Raw genomic sequence first — 23,001 nt, 5'->3', positions numbered from 1 at the left:
TGTGTCCTAAGTGACTTTATTCCTGAATTGCAGGCCAGGGATTGCATGGTACAAAGCACTTGTCAGTGTTTTTAAGGCCCCAAACTTTATCTGATGGAACCTATCTGGGAGAAAAGCTACTTAGCTCAATGACAGTGCTTCACCTGTTGCAGAAGCAGCTGAAAATTAATTTGGAGCACAGAAATTTGGGGACTGGAAGCTAATTTATAGAATCATAGAATGGTTCGGGTTAGAAGGGACCTTAAAGATCATCTAGTTCCAACCCCCCTGCCCTGGGCAGGGACGTTTCTACTGCACTAAGAGTTAAAAAAATGACATTTGAGTGCAACACACTGAGAGTACCAGAAAAAAGCAGTTTGATAGACGAGTTTCTTTGTTTCATGGGGGATCTGAACTGTCACCCTCTTATTCCCTCACACTGGCTGTCAGGAGACTCATGACGCCATCTGTCTGGGTCTGAAAGCCCGAGCTGGGAGCAGATGGTAGAGACACAGATTGCAGAGGACAGGCATATGCATGGAGAGAGCTCAGGAGAAATGTTTTCATTTCTGCTTTATCTGAAACGTTCTTGATACAGCAACTTGGCTTAACAACTGCAGAGTTACAAAAATTAGACTTTTCTAAAAAATATAACAAGACAAAATGAGTACAATACCTGCCCTCAATTACCAATGGGTTTTCCCACCCTGCCAGTGTGCAGTTCCAAGTGTTTCAGTTCAGGTCTGATTTTTTTTTTAAGTAGTTGTTAATGAGAAGGATTTCCTACATGCTGGCCGTCTCAACAATCTGGAACTACCTGGAGGTAGGAAATTACAGGAAAACTGTAATTTCCTGGAAAGCATATTTCAATTATTTTTCTGTTCAAACCGAAAAATAACAACTCCAACAAATGACTGCTTACTTTTTCATGGAAAAGGTCAGTCTTTATTGCATTGCTTTCACATCTGTACATAAGAATATGAGCTGAAACAATCTGCAAAGTATCTTGTGTTAAATAATGAATCCACCTGACTTATATAAAATTTACTCTCTGATCTATTTCAAAACTCACAATTTAAATAAAATATCTTACTAGCACAGTTCTTGCCGTAAACTGCCCTGAAGAGAACCTCCTTGCAGTCACTCCTGCATATTTTCCCCTGAGAGAGTACTGTCTGTGAACTACTGGCTGGTAGGGTTTTCAATGTGTGGTTGTAAAACTTGCTTAAGCAGTATGTAGAGCGTGTCCATTTGGGTGACATGTTATTTATTCAAAAGTTTATCAAATCTGAGTAACATCTTGATTTTCTGTTATAATAGAACATAGCTTATATTATTTGTTCATGTAGTCCATCCCAGAATTACCTATGGAAGCCCAGTGCGGTGCATGAATCACTGCAGTTAGTGCACACTCAAGAGGCAATGACCATGGAGAAAAGTCACAACCGACAAGGTCTGATGACAACTCTTCTTGTTGTCCCCTTGTCCATCTTTTCATCTCTACATTTCAGAGTATAGTTTCTTTCCATCACTTGATCCATTAACCTGGTCATAATCCATTCAGGTGTTTAATGAATCTGTTTAAAAGAGAACACATAAATACAGAGTAACTCTCTAGACCTAAAATGAAGAGAGAAGTCACTGTGTGTGTTAGATATAGCACCATGTCATTGACTTCTTTAAAAACAAAACCAAAAACAAAATCAAAACCTTTTGTGACTATAGATGATAATTCTTTGAGAAGTAAAGGCCTGAAGAACATTTCAGAGAAATCAAGGTAACAGTTTCTGTAATGTCAGAGCACACTAGTCAGTGTAATTTGAACAGAGGCATGAAGATGGTGTGACAGGTATGAGAACAAGCTGTCAGCCACAGTCCATCAGGTCAATTAGTAGAGGTTGCTCTTAAGAGAGTACAACCAGCCACGGCATACAGTGGCATAGCCTATTTTATGCTAGGTTTTTTATCACTAGAACTACCTATTAATACTGATTTTTGAACTGGCTACATTTTCTTAACCAGGTACTGTTCAATAGACTGTTGTTATTTTTTGTGTAATCATGTTAATTATGTATTGTCTACATTTGACATAGCCTCTGATTTGGTCTCTTTTTCTTTAGAGTTACTTTGTTCAAAGCATTTCGGATCCACTGGTAAGTAGTTACGGAGTTAAATAACATGTTTGGCTAACTTCTTGGTCTTACTGACAAGAATAAATTACTGTTATATTGCTTTATCTCACTTTATCTAATTTGCCTTGACGGGCTCAAAGTATCCAACAGCTATTAAAAGGTCATTTTTTACTATCATCAGAGGTAAACACAAGGCCTGACAAGCCTTCTCTAAGTAGAACCAGAGCTGTGGATTACGAAGGTGCTGAGCACTGGTTCTTCTATGGACTGAAAGCAGATTAAAAGACTGGAAGCAAAGAATAAGGCTTGGTAGGAAAGAAGTCAGTAGCAGGTTATACCAGGGACCAGTTTTGATTCAACATCACCATTAGTGACCCAGCAAAGAGAGTGAACAGAGAAACCTTCAAGACTGCAGAAAATAAGCTGTGTCAGGTATTCAGATGCTGTACTGATAGCAAGGAACTCCAGAAGGATTTCATAACACTGGGTGGGCAAAAGGTGGCGGGTTTGGAAAACATTTGCTAAAGGGCTGGGCAGCAATGTGCCCTCTAACGTCCCTCATTCTGCCACTGTGGATTCTGAAAAGTCTGAAGAGAACAGACTGCAGATTTTTGTCAGGGTCATCTGCTCTCCCAGAGGGCATCCCCTGCCCCGTCAGAGGCAGAACACGGGGCTGGGGGATCGTGGTCTGACTCATCACGACATTTCATATGTCCTTGTGGGGCACTTACTGCAGATGCTAGGGCAGAGACAAGAAGCGCTTTTGTGTCCAGTGAGGTATTTCTGAGAAATGTCTATCAGCTACAGTACCCTGCTAACAGCAATCATACGCTCAAAATCCTGCTTCTTAAACTAAGAACAAGAAAAGGGGAAACAGCAGCTCTAACACGTTACTCATTTGATGTTTCTCTGATCGCTTCCCAAGCTGAACTAAAAAGTCTGACCTACAGCAGGCAGTTCAGGGAGATGGTTAGTATTCTGCATTGTAGATCAAATTCTAGGCTGACTTAAAAATAGCACAGCAAAATGTATTGGGCCTCCAAAGCAAAGCGTAAAGCTGTCTAATGGAAGTTTCAGATAGATACTGCTGTAGGGCTGCTAGGGCAAGACTGTAATTTGTAGTGGCAGATATTAAATGGGGTGTGAATGATACAATTGACCAGGGTATTCAGTCTTGCCTTTCTATTCAGCTGATTAAAAGCCCATCCTTCAAATTTCATGTGAACCTCATTTTTAACAGAAAACTTCAAAAATTAAAAAAAAGTAAAATGAAAAGGTAATATTTTTAAAATCTCAGAACTGTAATCTTCCAATACCGTAAAAGATACCAGTAAGAATTTAACAGTGTGGCTATTGTAGTGTAACTCTAGCATTAGAAGAAACTCGGTTATGATATTTTTGTTAATTCTGTCTGTGAAGTTGTTCTTCACAATTCAGGCTTGACCAAAGGAAACATAGTGACTGTTTCACATCCTGACATTGTCTGTGTTCTGCTTCCTGACTTTCTGCAGGAGTGTTTGAGATCTCATGGCCTATTTGGGCTTTGCTGTCTGAGCAAGCCTCGGCTCTTTTATTCTGGCCCTTCAAAGAGTGTATAGCCTTAAGTCTATTAACTGAACTACAGCTTTACCCAGCAATAGATCATTCAGTGCATGTCATCGTTTTCCATTATACTGTTACTTTCCATATATGGCTGCTATTAGTCTTTACCCATTTTTATCACATATATTAGAAACATGTGTCCTCAGAGAGCATCATTCAAACTATTCAGCTATTTTTTTTCCCAAGTTTGTGGCCAAAGTACTAAAACTCAACTAGGAAAAGAAAGACAATTTGAAAGTTTCCCTGAAGAAATGGTAAGATTTAGACACTTCCATATACTATTTAATTCTTTTGGACAGCTGTACTCCATATAAACTAGAATCATTATGAGGGGACAAATGCAAAGAGTTGGACGGGCCAAATATACAAACTAAATGTCTCTAAACAAATTATTTTTTTCTTCTATTTTAGGATTGCTAGTTGCTAGCTGAACTCTGCCCCTCCTCCAGAGGAAACAAACATGAAGAATTAAATGGGATTCGTTTCTTAATTCCTTTGACAGCTTAAAACTGATAATTGGCTATTGCCACCTATTGAAGCAAGTTGATTACAGTAAGCTTCATTTTTGTAGGGAAGAACCATAGAATTTTTTTAAATTATTCTTTAAAATCATTTGTGGCTGCAGCTTTTAACACATGAAATACTCAGGCCTGAACTATTTCTATCCTAAATTGAATATCTCTTAATTTTCTATGCCTCATTTTAATTCATGTTATTAACAGCCGCTTTTGGAAAACTTCTTTTAAAAATCTGTCTCCTCTCTTTGCATTATATAAATGAATGCATTTGGTAGAAAATCACTTGGGACTGTCCATGGCTGTGGTTAATCGGTCTGAATGGACAGTTCATCATCAAACCACGATTTTGTCTTCCTTCCATCTAGGATGGAAATCCTGTTAAGCATCAGCGTACAAAATTCTCTTTAAAGCAGAGCTATCAGGTGACTTTGAGCACTCAACTTCTATTAATTTTAATAACATATAAGAATTCAAAACACAGGTCTAAAAATCACAGCTATTGCTCTTAATCCTGTTGTTACTCTAACTCATACAAAATAGCCAACTGATTGGAGATTTCTACAAATAAGGGAAGAGCATAGTGAAAAATGGCAAGGTAAAGTAAGTAACAGATCACTGCACTCATTATTTTTAAGATTCAAAGGCTGAAAATGAGAAAGTCAGGAGGTGGATCCTGATGCATTTATGTGTGTCTTAACACTGTTAGTGATGATATTTTTCTGATCTGTTCCTTTATGTGGCATCTCTGTTTTAGAGAGCCGGAACGGAGGCACAAGTGAGTTAAGCTCACAGAAGACATCAGTGGCAGACACAGGAAGAAGTCCAGCACGCGTATTTCCCTCCCCACTGGGCCATGCTGTCTCTCATAGACACTGAGCCTGCATTTCTAATTGGCACTATATTGATGAGTTAGTGAGTAAAGCTATTTCTTTGATTCGGGATTTAGATGCTGGCATGCAGCAGAAGTGCTGAGTCATAAGTTTTTGAGTGCTGGATTCTGCTCACTGAAGATGTTCCTCATAATTCACCTTGATGAAAAAATATAGGTAATGCTTGTACTGTAAGATTAAATAAATCCAGTAATTCCTGTTCAGTTTTCATTATTGATTACTTTTGCTCATTTTCTTTCTGATTAGAGTACTTTGTGATGAGTCACATCTGATTCTAAGTACAAGGAGAACAGTCATATCACCTTATTCCAGGGCACTTCAAATATAATACAGAACCTGGCACACTCACACTAAAAGTAGATGACATGAGCAAGCTCAATTCTGCTCAGTTTACACAGACAGATTTCTGCATCTGAATAGGATAGGAAGCTTCTCTGAGCTGCTTAGTTATCTACCTTCAATCTCTGCCACCAATCATGCTCAGAAACCTGGCCATAATTGAGTTTATTCAAGTGAGGGTTTTGCTGCAAGAGAGAACAGAGCTTTTCTGATCCACACACTCTTTTATTTTTACATCTAAATTAGCCTTTCCACATTTTGCAGAATCGCCTCTTGGGATTTTCCCGCTTTGTTTCCCTGTCATACACGCCAGTCACCTCCCGGGTGCAAGGCATTGCCTTCTAAATGCAAGGAGCACATGGCAAGGTTTCAGCTAAGGCTAATCATAGCTTTTTAGCTGTTCTCAGTAATCACTGGTGAGTCACATGAAGAACACTCCTCTTACATTTAATGCAAAGAGTATGCCTATGTATTTTTCATCTCTGCTGGTAAAACTGAGAACTATTCTTCTTGCAGCATCTTGTGAATCTTCAGCACCTCTGGGTCTAAGTGAATGGGGCAGGTGGGCTGCCATCCTAGGCCTATGGAGAGCACGGCTTAATGCTCCTACAGACCCCGGCTCGCTGCAGGCTAGGCACCAAAGGCATTTCCATCTTCCCTTCCACTGCCTGCCTTCTGCTCCCAAAGCAGAAGCCACAGCTCCAAATTAGGGCCTTCTTCTGCCTGCCTTCCTAGGGAACTGGTGAGGAGCAACAGCACAGAACAGTGAAGAAAACAGTAACCAGGATATTAAGACAAATTCCTTTTCATGGTGACATGCTGACTCTCTCTGCCTGGTAGCCAATAATTATGCAATGTTTGGTCTGGTTGCTGCATATATAAATATAATTAAATATATAAATAGATGAAGCACAGTAATAGTATTTTTTTATTCTCTAATAATCAGTCTAACTTTAGGGATTTCTGATTTGATTATCAGTGGAAACCGCCGTTTAACATGACAACTTCCAAATTAAAGGATCAAGGCTAGAGCTGGTACCTGTGCAAAGCTCCATTAGCTCAAAGTGGATATAAACTGAGACTTCTGAGCTTTGCGAAGACCTCTGCATTTCTACATATGGAGGTGACACATGGTTTTCTAGTTAGAATATCAAGAAGTTTGCAGAGTGGCTTATCCTATCAATATGAGGGAAAACTTTAACAAGCCAATTTATCTAACACTGAACAGAACTGAGCTGAGACCTTACGCTCTATCAAACTATGTGTTCACGTAGTAGGAAAAATCCACTGAGGAAAACTAAGTCAGTTTTTCTCCTTAGGTGTTCCTGAAAATTAGATGCAACTCATCGTGACAAATCCTAGTCAGCACAAAAGTGATTAAAAAAATATTTTTAATCCCTGTATTAGACGGTGTTGTAGTATTAAGATTTGAGGTTTGAGGAAAGGTATTTTGGGGAAGAAAATGGCTAGGCCTTTTTGCACCAAAGATTTTGCTTAAATTTCCATTAGTTTTTATGAATTTCTCTCCTGGAATATAGAGCCAGGGGTGTTACTTGCCCAGCAGAAAAGGGAGAGGAGGAGACAACCACAAAAGTAGCCAAGAGTGTTTTATGGGGAGTTTAGTTCTGCTCCAGACCTTCTGTTCTAGCAGAAGTGATTCTAATCCAGCTGCTTGGGATGGACCACCAAATGCTGGCATGGACACTTTCATTTGCAGTAACTATATGCAGTGGAATTTCTTCAGGAGCAACAAAGATCTGTTCCCCACACGCACACTTGCTATGCTCCCATGTGCCTTTGACCAAGCTTTGTTCAGCTGTGTTTGTGTAATCAGTGTTACTCCAACACCAAAATTTCCCATTTTTTCCTTCTAAACTATTGACTGAAATCAGCTACTATCGCTTTATATCGAATCTGAATAGAAATATTTAGGAGATAGTTTTAACCTGTATGAAGGACTACAGGAAAAGCTTGTTTGGTTTTTTTTTTAAATTAGAAGACTGATTAAAATAGCTTGATGTTAAGTGGTATTTGTATAGTATGTTCACCAAGGTTATGTTTGTAACCTTACAACAGAATTTCCTATTTCCATAATTTCAAATAGGAAATAAAAGGTATCCTGAACTGGTTTTAAAATTTACAGACAATATTTTGCTAAAAGTCCTACTGGCAGATTTGCTAACACATTTTAATTTAAACTGTGAATGTTTTCATTAACACAGACTTGGCACAGAAAGTCCTAGCTAGAAATAGTGATTTTTCTTCCCAATTCGATTTCAATGTTTTAAAATGCTAAAACCTTACATTTCCAGAGTTTTCGTATCACTCAAAAAAACAACAATAAATTAATCAAGCAAACCCTCGTGCTATGATTAACGTGAGGAAAACGGTGAGCCGAGTAGGTTTCTTGTTATCCAAGACAGAGGTTTCAGAGGGCATCTGATTAAGATGTATTTCTAGCTCCAGTACGGTCTCTGAATTTTGACAAATATTAGCCTGGATGTTCCTCTAGATTCAGAGCTGCTTTCAAGACCGGGTTAGTGAAGTTGTTGACCAGCTGTAAACATAACACCGCGCATCACAGCTGCAGCGCCTCACGCCTGTGAAAACTACTCCTGAGGGCAAGGCATTCTCCCGAGGGAGAGGCATTCTCCCGGCCGCGCAGCAGCGGGGGCGGAGCGGGTCCCCCGCCGGCGGTGGGCTCTGCCGGGCGGGAGGAACCCCCGGGGGGGCGGGCAGGGCTCGGCGCCCCCGAGCAGCCCGGCCCCGGCCCTCTGCCCGCAAGGCTCGCCCGTTCTACTCGCTGCGGCGGTGCGTGTCCCCGGGGCAGTGCCCGCTCCCGGCCCCCCGGCTCTCCCGGGGAGGGCTGTCCCCGGCCCCGCCGCCGCCCCCGCGGGATGGCGCCGGGAGCGCCGCGCTGCCCCGGAGGGGCCCGAGGAAATGACTTACTTCCCTTGCGAGCCCCCTGCGTGTCCGCGGCTCTGCCCGGCGGCAGCGCGACCCGGGCACGGGGGAGCGGGGCGGGGGGGGCGTTTGGAAGGGAAGATGCTGCGCAGAAGGAGCCGAGACGCAGCGAGGGCATGGCGGGGCCGCGGCGGCACCCGAGCCACGGCCATGCCGGGACGCCCGGCCCGGCGACAGCCCGCAGTCGCTTCGGAGCGCCCCGGGGCGTCACTCCAAGTACCCGTCAAAGACATCCAGCTCGCTGTCCGTCTCGTAGAGCACGGAGCCAGGGTCGGAGAGCACCCCCAGATCCACCAGAGCCTGGTCCATATCCTCGGGCAGGAAGACGATGCCTACATTGAGAACGATGTACTCCATCAGGAAGGCATAGTACAGGATCAGCACGTTGACAAAGAACAAGCCCAAATAAAACATATAGGGCAGCACCAGCAGCGCATGGAAGGCCCAGGACTCCAGCGAATCCAGACGTGCCGAGACCGCGGCGGGCATGCAGCCGTGCGGGGCTGCGGCGGGCTCCGGCGGCGGGGGCTCCGGGCGCCGCAGAGGGCACCGACCTGCCCGGCCGGCGCGGGGAGGGGAGGTGGGCGAGCGGGCGGCAGCAGCGGCGCAGTACCGCGCTCCGCAGCCCCGGTGGCAGGGCAGGGCAACACCCCAGAGTCGGGGCCGGGTCCGCAGCCGGGAAGAGGCGAGCCCCGCGGGGCGCGGAGGCGGCACAGCCGCAGAGCGGCCGGCTCGGTCCCGTCCCTCCCCGGAGGAAGGCGGGCGGCCAGCGCGGGCTTCAGCGGCGCTGCCGCAGCCCCGCCGTCGGCAGGAGGCTCCTCAGGGGCATCTCCAGCCCGGCTGCTGCAGTCCCGCCGCGGCTCCCCTCCTCCTCCCGCCCGCAAACTTTGCGGAAGGAGTCCGCAGGCGCGTTGTGGCGGAGCAGCTGCCGCCCTCGGCCAGCCCCGGCCTGCGCGGCAGGACCCCCTCTGCCCGCCCGCCTCCTCGCCGCCGCTCCCCGCCCCGCCGCACGCCGCGGCCGTTTACCGCCCCGCGGCCCCTCGCAGCCCGCCGTGACGGGCGCCGGCGCCTCCGCCGCCTTCCCCGGCAGCCGCGTCCCGCTCCGCCTGCCCGGGGGCGGCCGCGGCGCGCTGAGGGGACGGGAGGCGGCTGCGGTCTCCGTCCCTCGCCGCCCCGCTCCGCGCCTTCCCCGAGCCCCACGGCAGCCCGGGGAGGGAACGGCGGGACAGGCCTTGTCCGTCTCTGCCCCGGGGGCGTATTCTGTCCCCCCGCGGGCCAACAGGGCCCTCCTGGAGCAGCCGAGCGGGCCTGGGGCCCTCTGACTTGGGGGAGAGGGTGGCATCAAGGCTTTACCTGTATCAAAGTATAATCAAGGGCATGATTTTAAACTCCTGTTTTTTTTCGATGCTGGCTGGCAAACCCTTTAGGTCTTACTTCAACTTAGGTTTCTTCATCCTGTTAAAGCAAAAAATCTAAAATCAGATCAGGACAGTCATCAGCGATCCTGTTCTATTTGTCCTGCTTTAATTAAGTTAGTTTTTTAGCCGATTCAAAACTAAATGTGCAATACTTATTGGAAATGTACCTCAGCAAGAGCAGTGTCTCAGCGGAGTGCCCGTGGCCGCCTCGCGCAGCTCCTGTTCTGCCCGGCCAGAACCGACCCCCCAGTGCCGCGTCGGCCTGAGCTACAAAAGGCCAACGAGGAACAGCGGGGGCCAGATTTTATGCCAAGTTACAATGTATTTGGGAGATATATGCACGCATTGAAAGGCTGGTTTTGGTTAAATTTAGTCTCTTCTATTCTTCTAACTTACCAGTCTTCTCACAACCTGACAAGATGTAACTCCTAATTGCCAAAGAAAGAGGTGTGTTTATTTTTGAATCGACTTAAAAACTAACTTAATTAAAGTAAAACAAAGAGGACAGGATCATTGATGATTGTCCTGATCTGGTTTTAGATTTTTTGCTTTAATTGGATAAAGAAACTAAGTGTTCAAGGCCAGGTTGGACAGGGCTCTGGGCAACCTGGTCTAGTGGGAGGTGTCCCACTGGCAGGGGGGTTGGAACTGGGCGATCTTTAAGGTCCTTTCCATCCTAAACTATTCAATAATTCTATGAATCAATTAAATAAACCCCGGAGCCAAGCCCCATGGCTCCGGGAAGTGCGGGGCGTCCCGCAGGCCATTGCTACTCTCGTCCCCAGACATGGCGGCCGGGCACCTGCCAGGCAGCCTCACTGGGGGGACTCTGAGAGACACCGCCCACGCGCGGCCCTCAGAGGCGGGCGGCTTAGGGTCGGCAGTTCCACTTTCCTGTGGGAATCCTGACAGGAAAGGAGAAAACGCCGGGCTCCCCGGGGACTCTCCCGTTTCCTTGCGGGTGCCGGGCCATGACAGATGCTGTGCCGGTGCCTGCCCGCCACCAGCGCCGGCGGGGGGCGGGGGGCTGAGGGACTCGGGCTCGGGCCCCGCCCCGCCCCGCAGCCCTCTGGGACCTGCAGTCCGCACGGCGCCGGAGGGGCGGGGCGCGGAACGGTGCTTCCCGGCGTGCCCCGCCCGCGCGTGCGCCTGGGCGCTGCTGTGCGCCGGCGGCTGCCGCTGAGGGGGCTCCTGCGCGCTCCCCGCCCGCCCGGGCGTCCCTCGCCCGCCCTCTCGTCCTTCCGCGCGGGGCTATGAAGCCGTAGAGCCCCGCTGGGCCGTAGCCACCGTTCGCCGCCAGCATGTTCGGCCGCTCCCGCAGCTGGGTGGGCGGCGGGCACGGGAAGGCCGCCCGCAGCATCCACTCCTTGGACCACCTCAAGTAAGCGCGGAGCCGGCCGCGGGCTCGGGGGCGGCCGTGAAGGGAGCCGGAGGGGCAGCGGGGCTGTGGCCGGCCCTGCCCGGTTCTGAGGAGACTCGGAGGGTAGGAGCCGGGGCGGGGGGCGGACGGGCTCCGTCTGCGGAGCCGCTCGGGGCAGGGATTTCCCTCAGAGCGGGGCCGGGGCGGCTCGGGGCCGGGAGGAGGGAGGCGGCACGTCCGGCGACGCTGCCCGGCCCCTCGCTCCCGCCTCGCCTGAGCCCTTCGGCGCAGCTCTCCTGAGGCGAGGGCTGCCGGAGCCATTCCCCAGCGGCCAAGGAGGCTCTGCGGGGTGGGCTGGCGTTCTGCTCGCGGAAATCTGTCCCGTTTCTGCCCCTTCGACCCAAAATGTCTTTAGGGCAGTCACAGTTCCATGATGTCATGTCACATTCGCGGCTGTGATATGTGTTTGTTTGATTTTTAATAATGTCACAGGCACCTTCTGTGCAGTAGAGTGTAAGAGATGATAAATACAAGAAATATAACATTCCTCTTGAGAGAGAACTTTGATTGTTTCCTGATAGTGCCTAAGACAGGGAAGCGAGGAGGCTGGTCCCAGCCTGTAAACAGTATAAACCTTTTGAAGCGTGTGTGTGTGTATCTTAGTAGTCAGCAGTGATTCATGGTAGTCAGGATGGTGGGTTTGCAGGTCCAGGGGGTCTGCCCTGGTTAGAGGGGGGTCTGGGGACCAAGTCATATGAGGAGAGGCTGAGGGAGCTGGGCATGTTTAGCTTGGAGAAGAGGAGGCTGAGGGGAGACCTCATTGCCCTCTACAACTACCTGAAAGGAGGTTGGTGAGAGGTGGGTGTTGGCCTCTTCTCCCAAGTGAATAATGACAGGACCAGAGGAAATGGTCTGAAGTTGCGGCAGGGGAGGTTTAGATTAGTTATTAGGAAGAATTACTTTACTGAAAGAGTGTTCAGGCCCTGGAACAGCCTGCCCAGGGAGGTGGTTGAGTCACCATCCCTAGAGGTATTTAAGAAACGTGTAGATTTGGCACATGAGGGCATGCTCTAGTGGCAGAGATTGTAGGGTTTTGGGGTTTTTTTGTGTGTGTATGGTTGGACTCGATGATCTCAAAGGTCCTTTCCAACCATGAAGATTCTATGAGGGCTCAGCAGCTGGCACAAAAGCAAAGCCGTTGAGCTTGAGATCTGTAACCTTAGTCTCAGGAGTCTGATACCCTTGGTTACTGCTGACTGCAGGAGGTGAAATAGTTTTTTCTACTTCTGCCGCCAGAGGGTTGGACGGATGTCAAGGGATAAGACAATTTTAAATTCTCTGTTCCATTTTAAGGGTTCCACTATTGCGAGAAAAATGAGGTCCACTGTTATAGCTTCTCTTTCTACTGAACAAGAAAAGGAGGTCATTGAGAGGCAAAGCATTTTCTAAATTAAGTCGCTGTGAATACATAGCTCGTTGAGAAATAAGTAGCTGGTAGTTTTCAAGGATTAGTCAGATTACAAGGAGGATGTGAATGGAGTCTGACAGTAATGAGCAGGATGCACTTATACAAGATTTGGATCTCACAATTACTTTATCAAGATGACTTATGGATTCTGGTCCTTGTCTCTAAACTGGAAAAATGTTTAAAACCAGCAAGAGTAATTGAAGTGCATAACTTTTTACCAAAGATAGGGAAATCAAGTCCATAAATACAAAACCGATGGGGCAGTAGCACTGTAGAAAGTAACTTTGAAAGCGTGGTAGGACAGACTAGTAAGTTAACATGATCTGGTGTTGCAGGAAAAAGGGGAAAAGTCATGCTCAGACATAAACATAGGAATACTCTATTTAACATACAAGGGGTAGTCACTGGGTTCTACTCAGCGCTAGTGGAGCTTTAGATCTATCTGGCTTTGATATTACGCTTGAAGATAGAGCAATAATGCTGATGCATGATGAAATTTGAAGAAATTGAGCTTAAATTTAGAATACGGAGGCTGGTAAGAGGGAGGATTTAGGATGTTAGAATCTTTCAGGCAAGAAAAACGTGATCATATGTTCTCTCATGGCCAGAGAGGGTAGAAAAAGCAATATGCTGTTTGATTTGTAGCAAAGGGGAATTAGGCTATAAGTGTTGTGGCTTGTGCTTGACTTCTTAACTGAGAAATGGAGTATATAGTTCTCTACTAAAATACTCTCTTTAGTTTGTTTGCTTTTTTTTGCATGTGACTTTTTAAATTATGAAATCTATAATGGTAGTATGTAAAGCCAAGACCATTGATCTGTTTAGGCTATGTATATTTGTTTAGCTAGGCTGTATGAATTTCAGTTTCTAGCTAGATGTCAACAGCAAAGGCCGCTACCTACTGGTAAAGTGAAATTTTGGACTTTTCTAAGATAGCAGTTGAAGTGGGTAAAGCCACAGAAGAAAAAAGGGCAAAGAACCTTTGCTTTGAGGTCATAAAAGAAACTTGGTCTTGCTAAGCTCACCATCTTGTGAGTTGTCTGCATTCTCATCTTTTCAGCTCATCAAAAACCCGTGTTGTGTTCTATATGAATGTGTTGAGTAGAACGCACCATCCTCGCTATTACAGGTTAGTTTAGCCTATACAAGGTATGTTTTGCTGTGTTACAAGAGTGAAATTAGCCTGGGCTATTCTTATGGGAATATTTTTATTTTTTTAACATGGGTAATGTAGAGCTTAGTCTAAATTGTAAACAATACACCTGTTTAGTAATACCGCGGCAGTTGCAGCTTTTTGTCGGTGAGTGTTGGATCTGGAACTTCCTTTCCCATTCAGCTTTAGTGCAGTTTGTTTGAGGCTTGCTTTTGGAATGTTACTATTCAGTTATTTCTTCAAACATGCCGTAGAATGGATTGCCTAAAGGAAAATCCTGAGGCTATTTGTATCAAGTGTTTGGATACAGTCTCTTGGTCTAGTGAAAACACTTAAAATTTAATCCATCTTTCTAATACCTTGCTGAATTGTGATCTAGAGAGGCTATGAAATAGTACTATGCACTGCCTGTGCGCTTCTGACTATTATTTTTCAGAGAACTTGATATTTTTGTGCCTTTTGGTTAGTAGCTGAGGGAATGTCAATAACTTAATAAATGGAGAAAGCCTAAGTATTCTCAAAACAGGAACAATTTTAGTGATTACTGGTGAAAATTGTCTTAAATGACTTGTTTATCTTTACATGAGATTCTGTCTTGTTGAAACAAGGCCAGAATCCACTTCTTAAAGGTGGCATCCAGATGTTTAAAATGAGACCTTTTTTCCTCCCTTCATATAGTCCTCTGCTCTGCTTATTATATGCTTCCCGTTCTAAAAGCAAATACATCAAGGCTGTTTTAGGTAATAATTAGTCTGTCTTGCTACACAAACTTGAAATTAGTGCTTTCTCATGAGCTGCGTGTTCTTCTCTTTCTTTTGTGGCCTACCTTTGCACGTAAGCCAGACGTTCTTGTGTGGGTCAGGGTTTCTTACAGTTCTCTCCAGCCGCTGACTGTGATAGTCACTGTATCCTGCTTCTGCAGCTCCTCGCCTTAGGAACTGTGATCTATAGTTAAAGTACCAAAAAGTCTTTCATATTGGATAGTCTGAGATGCATGGTCAAATCTCCTTGAGAGGATAACTGTATCTTCTTTCCCTGTCTGTCTACAAACTTTGACTTTGCATTGGAATGGATGAAGAGGATTTATGTCATTTATGCCAGTATTTAAGTGGTGATATCTTAACCATTGCTGAAGCGTTCATCTGATAATATCTCTGGTGTTCCTGCTAAAGTGAAAGACTTTGGAACTTAAACATAGGATCTTTGTTCCTAGATGCAAATTTTTTTCCTATTTTTCTAAGAGGTATTTTACATAGCCCTGTTGTTACCTTCAAGTATGTTTCCCGTTGTTGCTTCTACAGGTATTACTTCAATTGCATACTGATTGCACAGAAGGTTTTATACCATTAGAGTTGGGTGCTGAACATTTCTCATGACTTGGTCAGACACAGTGTCCATAACATATATGGTTGAAGACTTGTTTCACAGATGATTCATTTCCTGAAGTACTGTCCATGCTATACATCGAGTTTCCTCTATGAGAACAATATGTAATTACATAGTTACAGGCAGCATGAAGAAGCAAGCATGTTATGGTTAAGTCTGGGGTTTCTTAATTTGGGTACTTGACTTCCTAAACTCTTACCTGTTTCAGTGTATTTTTGTAAGTAATAAGTAGGAATGTCATTAATACACATTTTCTGTATTCACGAGTTACGTTATCCCTTTGGGTATGGTTTGTTACCAGAAAGATGTTCAGAATTTTGTTTGTCCTGTTAAGTTGCTGGCAAAATCTCCTGTCGATTTCGATGGTGTCAGGTGCTTTAACGCTTCCTGCATGGTGGGTTTTTGTTAGATTTTTCCTTGTTTGAACCCAATTTTCAGATATAAAGAGACAGAGATGGCAAAAACCCCCTCTTTGAGGGTTTAGCATTTTGGAGCACAAACTTGACCCCTTTGTAATCAGCATTTAAAGGTAGGCTTTAAGAATTTATGGAAATATAAAAATACTGGTTTTGTGTGATACTTTGTATTCTCATGGTATAGTATGTTGCATCTCTGGTAAGAGAAACAGGTATGTGCATGTTTTCTCATTCACTTTCAAGTAAGTGGATAAAGGAATAGCTGGAAAGTGAAGCCCAGGTTTTCTCTAAGTGCATCGGTGTGCTAGCAAATCAAGGAACTTTGCAGTAATGTTGATATTAAGTAAATTAATTTGGAGTTAATGTACTCCTGACTATTAAATGTTTCTTGTTTTTTGCATTTGTAATGCTCTATGTTCCATAGTCTCCCAAGATGAGGTAATGGCATGTAGTTCTTCCCACTGCTTCCCATTCCCAGAGTTCTGCTATCGGAGTAAACTTTATTCCCAAGCTTGCAAAATGTAACTTATTAATGAGAAATGTAAGTTCACAGGTGCAATAATTTATATATGACTTCAAATAAATAGGCTAAAATATGTGAAGTAGTGTAGTATTAATTACTCTCTTCAAACTAACTCTCTCAGGAAAAATACTTACTATACAGATTGTGTGAGTACTGTTCTGATTTAATTGCCCTCTGTCTCCATCTGTTTACTGTTCCATTAACTGATGCATGCTCAGAGGGGTGACTTAGTTTTTGCTCTGTCTTTTAGTTGCCTGTTCTGATAATACAATACATATAGTGCCACAATGGGAAGTTTTTGCAGGGCTCGTGTGCAGTGTGCTCTTTTAGAAAGCCCTGGGAATTGGTTGGTCGGATTTGAACTCTCACATCTTCACTGTGAGCCGTCACGACGTCAGTATCTGTAGAAGCAATCTTGAACTGTGATCATCAGATTAGTTGAAGAGGATTTGAGGGTGCTCTTTGACTTGCTAATTAGTGACTTCTGTTGTGGTACAGCACGTGACCAGCCGGTTCTGACTGTAGGAGATGGCTATGGATCGACTTTTCCTAGAATGGTTTCAGCATGAGCAGTTTCTATTCTGGATTTGGGAAATTAGTACTGATTTATGAGGGGGGAAAAAGCAGCATGAAGAGGGAGAGAAAACTTTTTACTGAGGAGTATTAGAGTATGAAAAGCTGATCTTTTTCCACCTCCTGCCATCTCTTCCCTCTTTCTTCCTCTTTCCTCTGCTGTCTGTTAGGTTAACCTTAATATGATGTTCACATTGCTGATTTTGGGGAGAGGGAAGGGAGCGTGCAGTGTATCAAGTTTGTTAAAACTGTGAGCTTCTGAGAGCTGTTTATCTCTTGGTGTCCTTGTGCAGTACTTGACACAGTACTATTGTTGTTTGATGATTAAGCAGTATCAAGATCAGCAAGCATATAGTGTTTTACCATAACAGCATAAGAAACTTCTGTTTCCTGCATGGCTTATGAGGACGGGCTATGTCTTGCAGTGAGTCCTGTGAAGTTCTGGCTAGCTGAGCTCAGTGGTTGAAGATGATTCCCCAAAACAAATTTTGCAAATCTGAAGTAAACTGCAAATATGATAAAACTTTTTTTATTTTTTAAATTGAATTCAAGCATGAAAAAGGTTCTGAAACTTGGTAACATCTTGTTTTGTCTTCATAAGTCTGATAAATAGTTGGAACAGCCTGATATGTGGGTGCAGTTAAATGGCATTTTAGTCTCCAGCTGCATGTTTGCCCTGTGCCGTGATTCAGTTTCTTAGTGTGGATAAAATTGATAGGAATACTGTTTTTTTGAAATGTGATTTCAAGTCTGTTATTGATCTAAACTTCTGAAACTTAGTTTAAAGCAGACACCCCAAAATTTTGTTTTAGAAATGTGCAGTGTTTTCTGGAAACCTACAGTAGCTTGGCAAAATTGGTATTTTTGTCTTTTACTTAATAGCTGCCTGAGGTCTTTGGGTCTGTTGCTTAAAAATTGTCTTCCTGGACTTCTCAACACCTGCATCACACTAATAAGATTCCTAAAATTTCAACCTGAGTCACTGAACAAACTTTCATGGAATCCAAATCAATAATGGTAGGCTGCCCCAGAGTCAGGACACGCAGGCTGTTTTCCCAAAAATAGATCCTGAGAGTTTTGATTAACTCCACTTTTCATGGGAGGGTTGATAGTATGGAAAATCTGTCTTTCTTCCCAAACACTTATGAGTATATTGCTCAGATAATCCTGAACACTTGGGTATTATGCCTGGTTTTCAGTAGATTGCAGTATAGCAACATATGATCTGTGTTAAGTAATCTAAACTCTTGCAGTTTTAAAATGACATGAAATTTCTCTGATTATATTTTTTATTTACTTACTTTCTTGCATCCATCCGTTTTCTTTATTACTATGTAAAAGCAAAATAAAAAAAAATTTAAAAACCTCCACACTAGAGGGAAAAAAGCAGTGGTAATTCTTGTGCTTTAATTGGGAAGTAATCTTTGATGTAACATTTTATTTGCAGGGTTGGGGGGGGAGAAAGGTGCTTCCTTGACTGAGTAAAATCTGAGATTTACAATACAAGCCTTTCAAATTTTATTTAGCTTCTGGTCACCTGTCGTAACATAGACATATTTTTAAACTTCACCAGACAGCCTTAAAATCTTGCCCTTTGAGATGGTAAAGCCAGAATTTGCCACCTTTCTGATCAGTACTTCTATGCTTGAAGGGCCAGAAACCTGATGGTTAAGCTTTGCCAAGATGAATGAGTAGTCTTTGACAATCCTGATGAGTAACCACCAAATTGATGCGAGTCTGTGCAGTGTTTCTGCAGACAGGAGAAGGGATCTAACTTTTCTACTTAAATCTGCATATGTCTCTTGCCAGAATTACCCTTTTCCGTATCGGCTACTGCATGCTTACCATGCTTACTTGCTGCTTCTGTTTCTCCTTTTTCTTGCTCATCACTCCTTTAATATACTTCCAAAGAAATTCACTTCGTTGCCATAAGAAGCACCATGGGACAACAGTTACATAGTTTCTAGTCCTTTGTTAACATATGCATAAGCATTCATAACTCACCTGGATACTTGCGCATTTGTTTTTTTGTCATGTTTTCTGTTTAACAATTACTCTTCTCTCTGCATCATTTTTAAAAGGAAACTTCAGGATTTTAAAATTGTACAATGATAAGACATAGTGTGTGTGTCTACATTAAATTACAGTTACTAAAGACAAACATGGTGCACATGAAAGTGTCAGGATAGTATATTACTTGTAATTATTTTTTCTTTTAGGTACATGTATCATGTTTTGACTAAAAATACGACAGTAACAGATCACAACCGCAACCTGCTGGTAGAGACTATTCGTTCTATAACAGAGATCCTTATATGGGGCGATCAGAATGATAGCTCGGTATTTGAGTAAGTACTTAGAAGCAATTTTGACTCTGGTTTTGTTTTTGAAGAATGATTAGATTTGCATAGACATCTAGTTGAAAAGGTTAACTCTTCCAAGACTCTATTTCATGAAAATAAGTAGAAAGCTATGTCGTGTAGCAGACAGGTAAGCAGGATCATATGCTTGTCATACAAAGAAACAGAATTTGCTTTTGTTAACAAAAAAAAGTGTTCCAAGTCCAGAGCCCCTTTCATGTAAGACTTTTGTTTGACTCTCAAATCTTTGATACAAACACAAAATCTAACCTATTTTAGGGCCCAGATTTACTCAGTATGTCTATTAGTATCATATGACTTTAATTTGTTGACCTCAGTTTATATAAAATACTACAAATACATATCTTATTCTAGCTATGAAATTTAGAGGTTTTGTTGAGATGATATTTTAATCCTCATAAAATAATGTGATAGGAAAATGAACTTCAAAACAAATATTCACAGTTGCAAATCTGACTGTATTAATGCCCATTGCTTGGCTGTTTCCTTCGAGACATTAGCTCTTTTATAAAGGCAATTTGTGATCGAGATAAGTAAAGCTTAAGGTATTTGGTATTTTTAATTAGTTATTTAGGGAATGGTTCAGTTTATTTTTACAAGATTATTTCAATATGATTGGGTTATGATGTGGAGTAAGAAAATTAACTTATTACTCATATCTATACTGTAACTCCATCACATTCCTTACTGTTTTCTCTGCTTGAGAGAATTTCAGGAATGATTTTTTTCTGCAGTTAATATAAAAAAAAAATATTCATAGATATGTATTTGTCATGTCCTGGTAGGAAAAAGTCCACACTGTTCTCTTTAAATTGCACGCATTTCTGGTTTAAAAACGCTGCAAGCATTCAATTCTGTTTGAATTGTATAATAAAACATGAAATGCTTGCTTCTGGTGTGGAAAAAAAAATAATTAAAGTGGATCAAAACCAGTGTTTAAGCACCCTTGTTAGTATTTAAGCTTTTTGGAAGATATTCTTCTGTTATATAGATAAAACTTTGCAACATAATTCTTCATAAATGTAAAACATGCTGTTTGTCAAACTTGCCTAGAATTGTCCCTGGTCCTAGTGAAATTATGTTGCTGTTAAATAGAGCAGCTGACTTAATGACACCTCTATTTTATTTCAGCTTTTTCTTGGAGAAGAATATGTTTGTTTTCTTTTTGAACATCTTGCGTCAGAAGTCCGGTCGTTACGTGTGTGTACAGCTTCTGCAGACTCTGAACATCCTTTTTGAGAACATCAGTCATGAAACATCGCTGTGTAAGGGCACACTTTTAAACTGCTTAGGATTCAGTGATCAAGATTTGATTGAATTCCCTTTCATTTAATGAAATTTAGTCCTAGTGCCCCTTCACAGAACAACTATGTGAATTCCTAACAATCTTTTTAATTGAACACTACTGAAAATACAGTGTAATTTGACTCCAAAATACCTTTTAATGTAAATTTTCAGTAGTACCAGAGTAGTTTTCTGGTACTACTGAGACACTTATTTGCATATTTCAAGGAGTTCTTTAAGTCAGCAAATTAGTTGTGATCTGAAATGTTTGCCTCACTGCCACAGATTGTGCAGTAGAACTCTTGTCTCATTTGTACTGGAAGTGTTCTGACATCATTGGGGCTGGCATTTAGCCACTTGCGTTTACTTCAAGGTTTTTAGAAACGTATAAAGAGGATGGAGAATTAATGGTTAGTTTAAAGTATTCCACAACTCTCCTTTCTCCATGAAGAGAAAGTCATATACAAGCCTTTGAGATTTTATGACTTTGGGAGGATAAGAGAGGACTTTAAAAGTGTTATTTATTATCTGCCAAGCCTATATAAATTGAGGAAGGTGAAGTGTATTCTCAGTTGTCTTGTTCTTGGGAGCAAAGACCTTTGTAGGGAACAATTTCCTCATGTTACCACTTGAAGCCATCACTTGAGTTGTTTGTCTAAAAATTGGTATCTTCAAGCATCAGGTGGTTTGTTGCTAGCTGGTACTTTAAATACAGCTAGTTAGCATGATTTTTTTCTTTCTGTTAACCTGTGTAATGTCTCTTATTTTTCAGACTACCTGCTGTCTAATAACTATGTAAATTCTATTATTGTCCACAAATTTGACTTTTCTGATGAGGAGATCATGGCATATTACATATCATTTTTGAAAACTCTTTCTCTGAAACTCAACAATCATACTGTACATTTCTTTTATAACGAGGTAGGTGAAGAAAGAGTTGCAATATAATGATAAGAGAACTTTAATTAGAAATTGATAGCGATTTGGCACATATTCTATTTAGTCTCTTGTCTCAGCATATCCTGCATTTATTTTTATAGCAGTAATATCAGTGATTGAGAATTCATTGTGGGAATCTCTACAAAAGCATGATTAAGAAGGTTTTGTCCTCATACAACTATAGTAAGATCAAACTCTGGAAGTTAGTGTTGTGTTGGACTGCTTCAGTAGTTCTGAAGTCTGCTTTCCTGAGAATTCAACTTGTTTATGCCTTGTGATCTTGTGCTTTTATAAACAGGATCTTTTCTGTTGCACCATTTGGTTCTAAGAGGCTTAGTCAAAGTCTAGGAAGCCTGAGTAATCAAAGGCCAAAGTTGAAATGGGTTTTTCTCGCTCCATTCCACTGCTTGCCAGAAGAGGGCATTAAAGCACTGAATATGTGCAGCGTTAACATGGAAAGCTCTGATGCTTAAAGCAGTTTATTTTAATGCAGAGCTACAAATGCAGCTGACTGTGCATTGTAAAATTTCGATTACTTAAGTAGAAGGTAAAAAGAGTAATACATGGAAAACAATTTTTGTACAGAATTTCAACAAATACTCTGTACGTGTTTTGGTTAATTCATAAATACTTTCTTTCCTCTTGTTACAGCACACTAATGACTTCGCTTTGTACACTGAAGCTATTAAATTTTTTAACCACCCAGAAAGCATGGTCAGGATTGCTGTTAGGACTATAACTTTAAATGTCTACAAAGGTATGCTTTTTATGTATTAAAAAATGCATGTGTACAAAATGCTTGTTTCATTGTACTTTAATTTTCAGTTATTTACATTTAAGGGTTTTCTGTCTGTTTTATGAGATTGGAAAGCTTAGCATGTTGACATGCTTCAGATACACATTTTGTTTTTTTATGAAACAGAACCCCAAACATACAATATGTACGTTTACAGTATTGTAAATAGTACTGTTTCCTCACAGGTGAAACTGGTTTAAAAAAAACCAAAAGAGTATCAAGGAACACAAGAGTACAAAAGGAACTTTAGTGTCCTTTCCAACAGAGATCAGAATGTGACTGTATTTAAAAAAAACAAGCAAATAAAAAAGCCAAACCCCCCAAAATAAGTGCTTTAAGAATATCAAGTATATTTTATTTATGAACTTGAGGTTTATAATATATGAAGCAGTAACCTTGCTGGCTACATCACTTCTTTTTGGAGTGCATTAGAATATAACCATAGAGCTCCTAGGTCACGCCAGTCTAAAGAAGAGCTAGACCATTCCCAGAGATGACCAGTGAAGGCCAGGAGACTGCAGTTGCAAATTCCTGTACCGGATATGCCAGTAGGATATAAGAAAAAAACCCAAAACTTCACTGTGAGAATATTTAAGCACTGCAACAAGTTTTCCAGAGAAACTGAGGAATCTGTATTGTTTGAGATCTTCAAAACTCAACGAGGCCTGTGGCAACCTGGTTGAACTTTGACATTAGTGCTACTTTGAGAATGGGTTTGGACTAGACAATGTCTAAAAGTCACTTCCCCCTAAATTTTTCTTGGGGTCTATACAATCTGTAATAAACTGAAAATATCAGAGATCTCTGTAGAAAAATCGGTGTGCATTCAGAATTTCTACCTCTGAAATCAGTGTGCTGTAAGGTAGTATGTATTGTGGAA

The 23,001-nt window shown here is 42.5% G+C and overlaps 2 protein-coding genes across 6 annotated transcripts in view; one reads left to right on the top strand and one right to left on the bottom strand.

Moving 5' to 3' along the window:
• Positions 1–740: 740 nt before the first annotated feature.
• On the bottom strand, positions 741–9,358 carry DEXI (Dexi homolog). Of its 2 annotated transcripts, none has more exons than XM_054212990.1 (2): positions 8,645–9,358; positions 741–1,556 (listed from the first exon to the last, which is right to left on the bottom strand). In XM_054212990.1, the coding sequence occupies exons 1-2, from the start codon at positions 8,911–8,913 to the stop codon at positions 1,529–1,531; spliced, it is 297 nt and encodes a 98-aa protein (XP_054068965.1). In that variant the 5' UTR covers positions 8,914–9,358; the 3' UTR covers positions 741–1,528. The 2 variants fall into 2 exon arrangements, 1 of the variants encoding a protein (XP_054068965.1); XR_008468224.1 differs by having other exon boundaries at positions 744–1,556; positions 8,410–9,358.
• A 1,631-nt stretch (positions 9,359–10,989) lies between these two features.
• The window catches only part of CLEC16A (C-type lectin domain containing 16A), an 80,306-nt gene continuing 68,294 nt past the window's right edge, over positions 10,990–23,001 (top strand). For all 4 annotated transcript variants that reach the window (XM_054212061.1, XM_054212064.1, XM_054212063.1 and 1 more), the window contains exons 1-5: positions 10,990–11,223; positions 18,941–19,069; positions 20,234–20,367; positions 21,159–21,307; positions 21,977–22,082. In XM_054212061.1, coding sequence (XP_054068036.1) covers positions 11,144–11,223; positions 18,941–19,069; positions 20,234–20,367; positions 21,159–21,307; positions 21,977–22,082 — 598 coding nt within the window. In that variant the 5' untranslated portion in view covers positions 10,990–11,143. The remainder of the gene's footprint in view (positions 11,224–18,940; positions 19,070–20,233; positions 20,368–21,158; positions 21,308–21,976; positions 22,083–23,001) is intronic.

The sequence above is a fragment of the Rissa tridactyla genome, chromosome 8 (genome assembly GCF_028500815.1).
Source record: "Rissa tridactyla isolate bRisTri1 chromosome 8, bRisTri1.patW.cur.20221130, whole genome shotgun sequence".
Lineage (NCBI taxonomy): Eukaryota > Metazoa > Chordata > Aves > Charadriiformes > Laridae > Rissa > Rissa tridactyla.
Note: the sequence above shows the minus strand (reverse complement) of the source record. Positions and strands in the feature narration are given on the sequence as shown.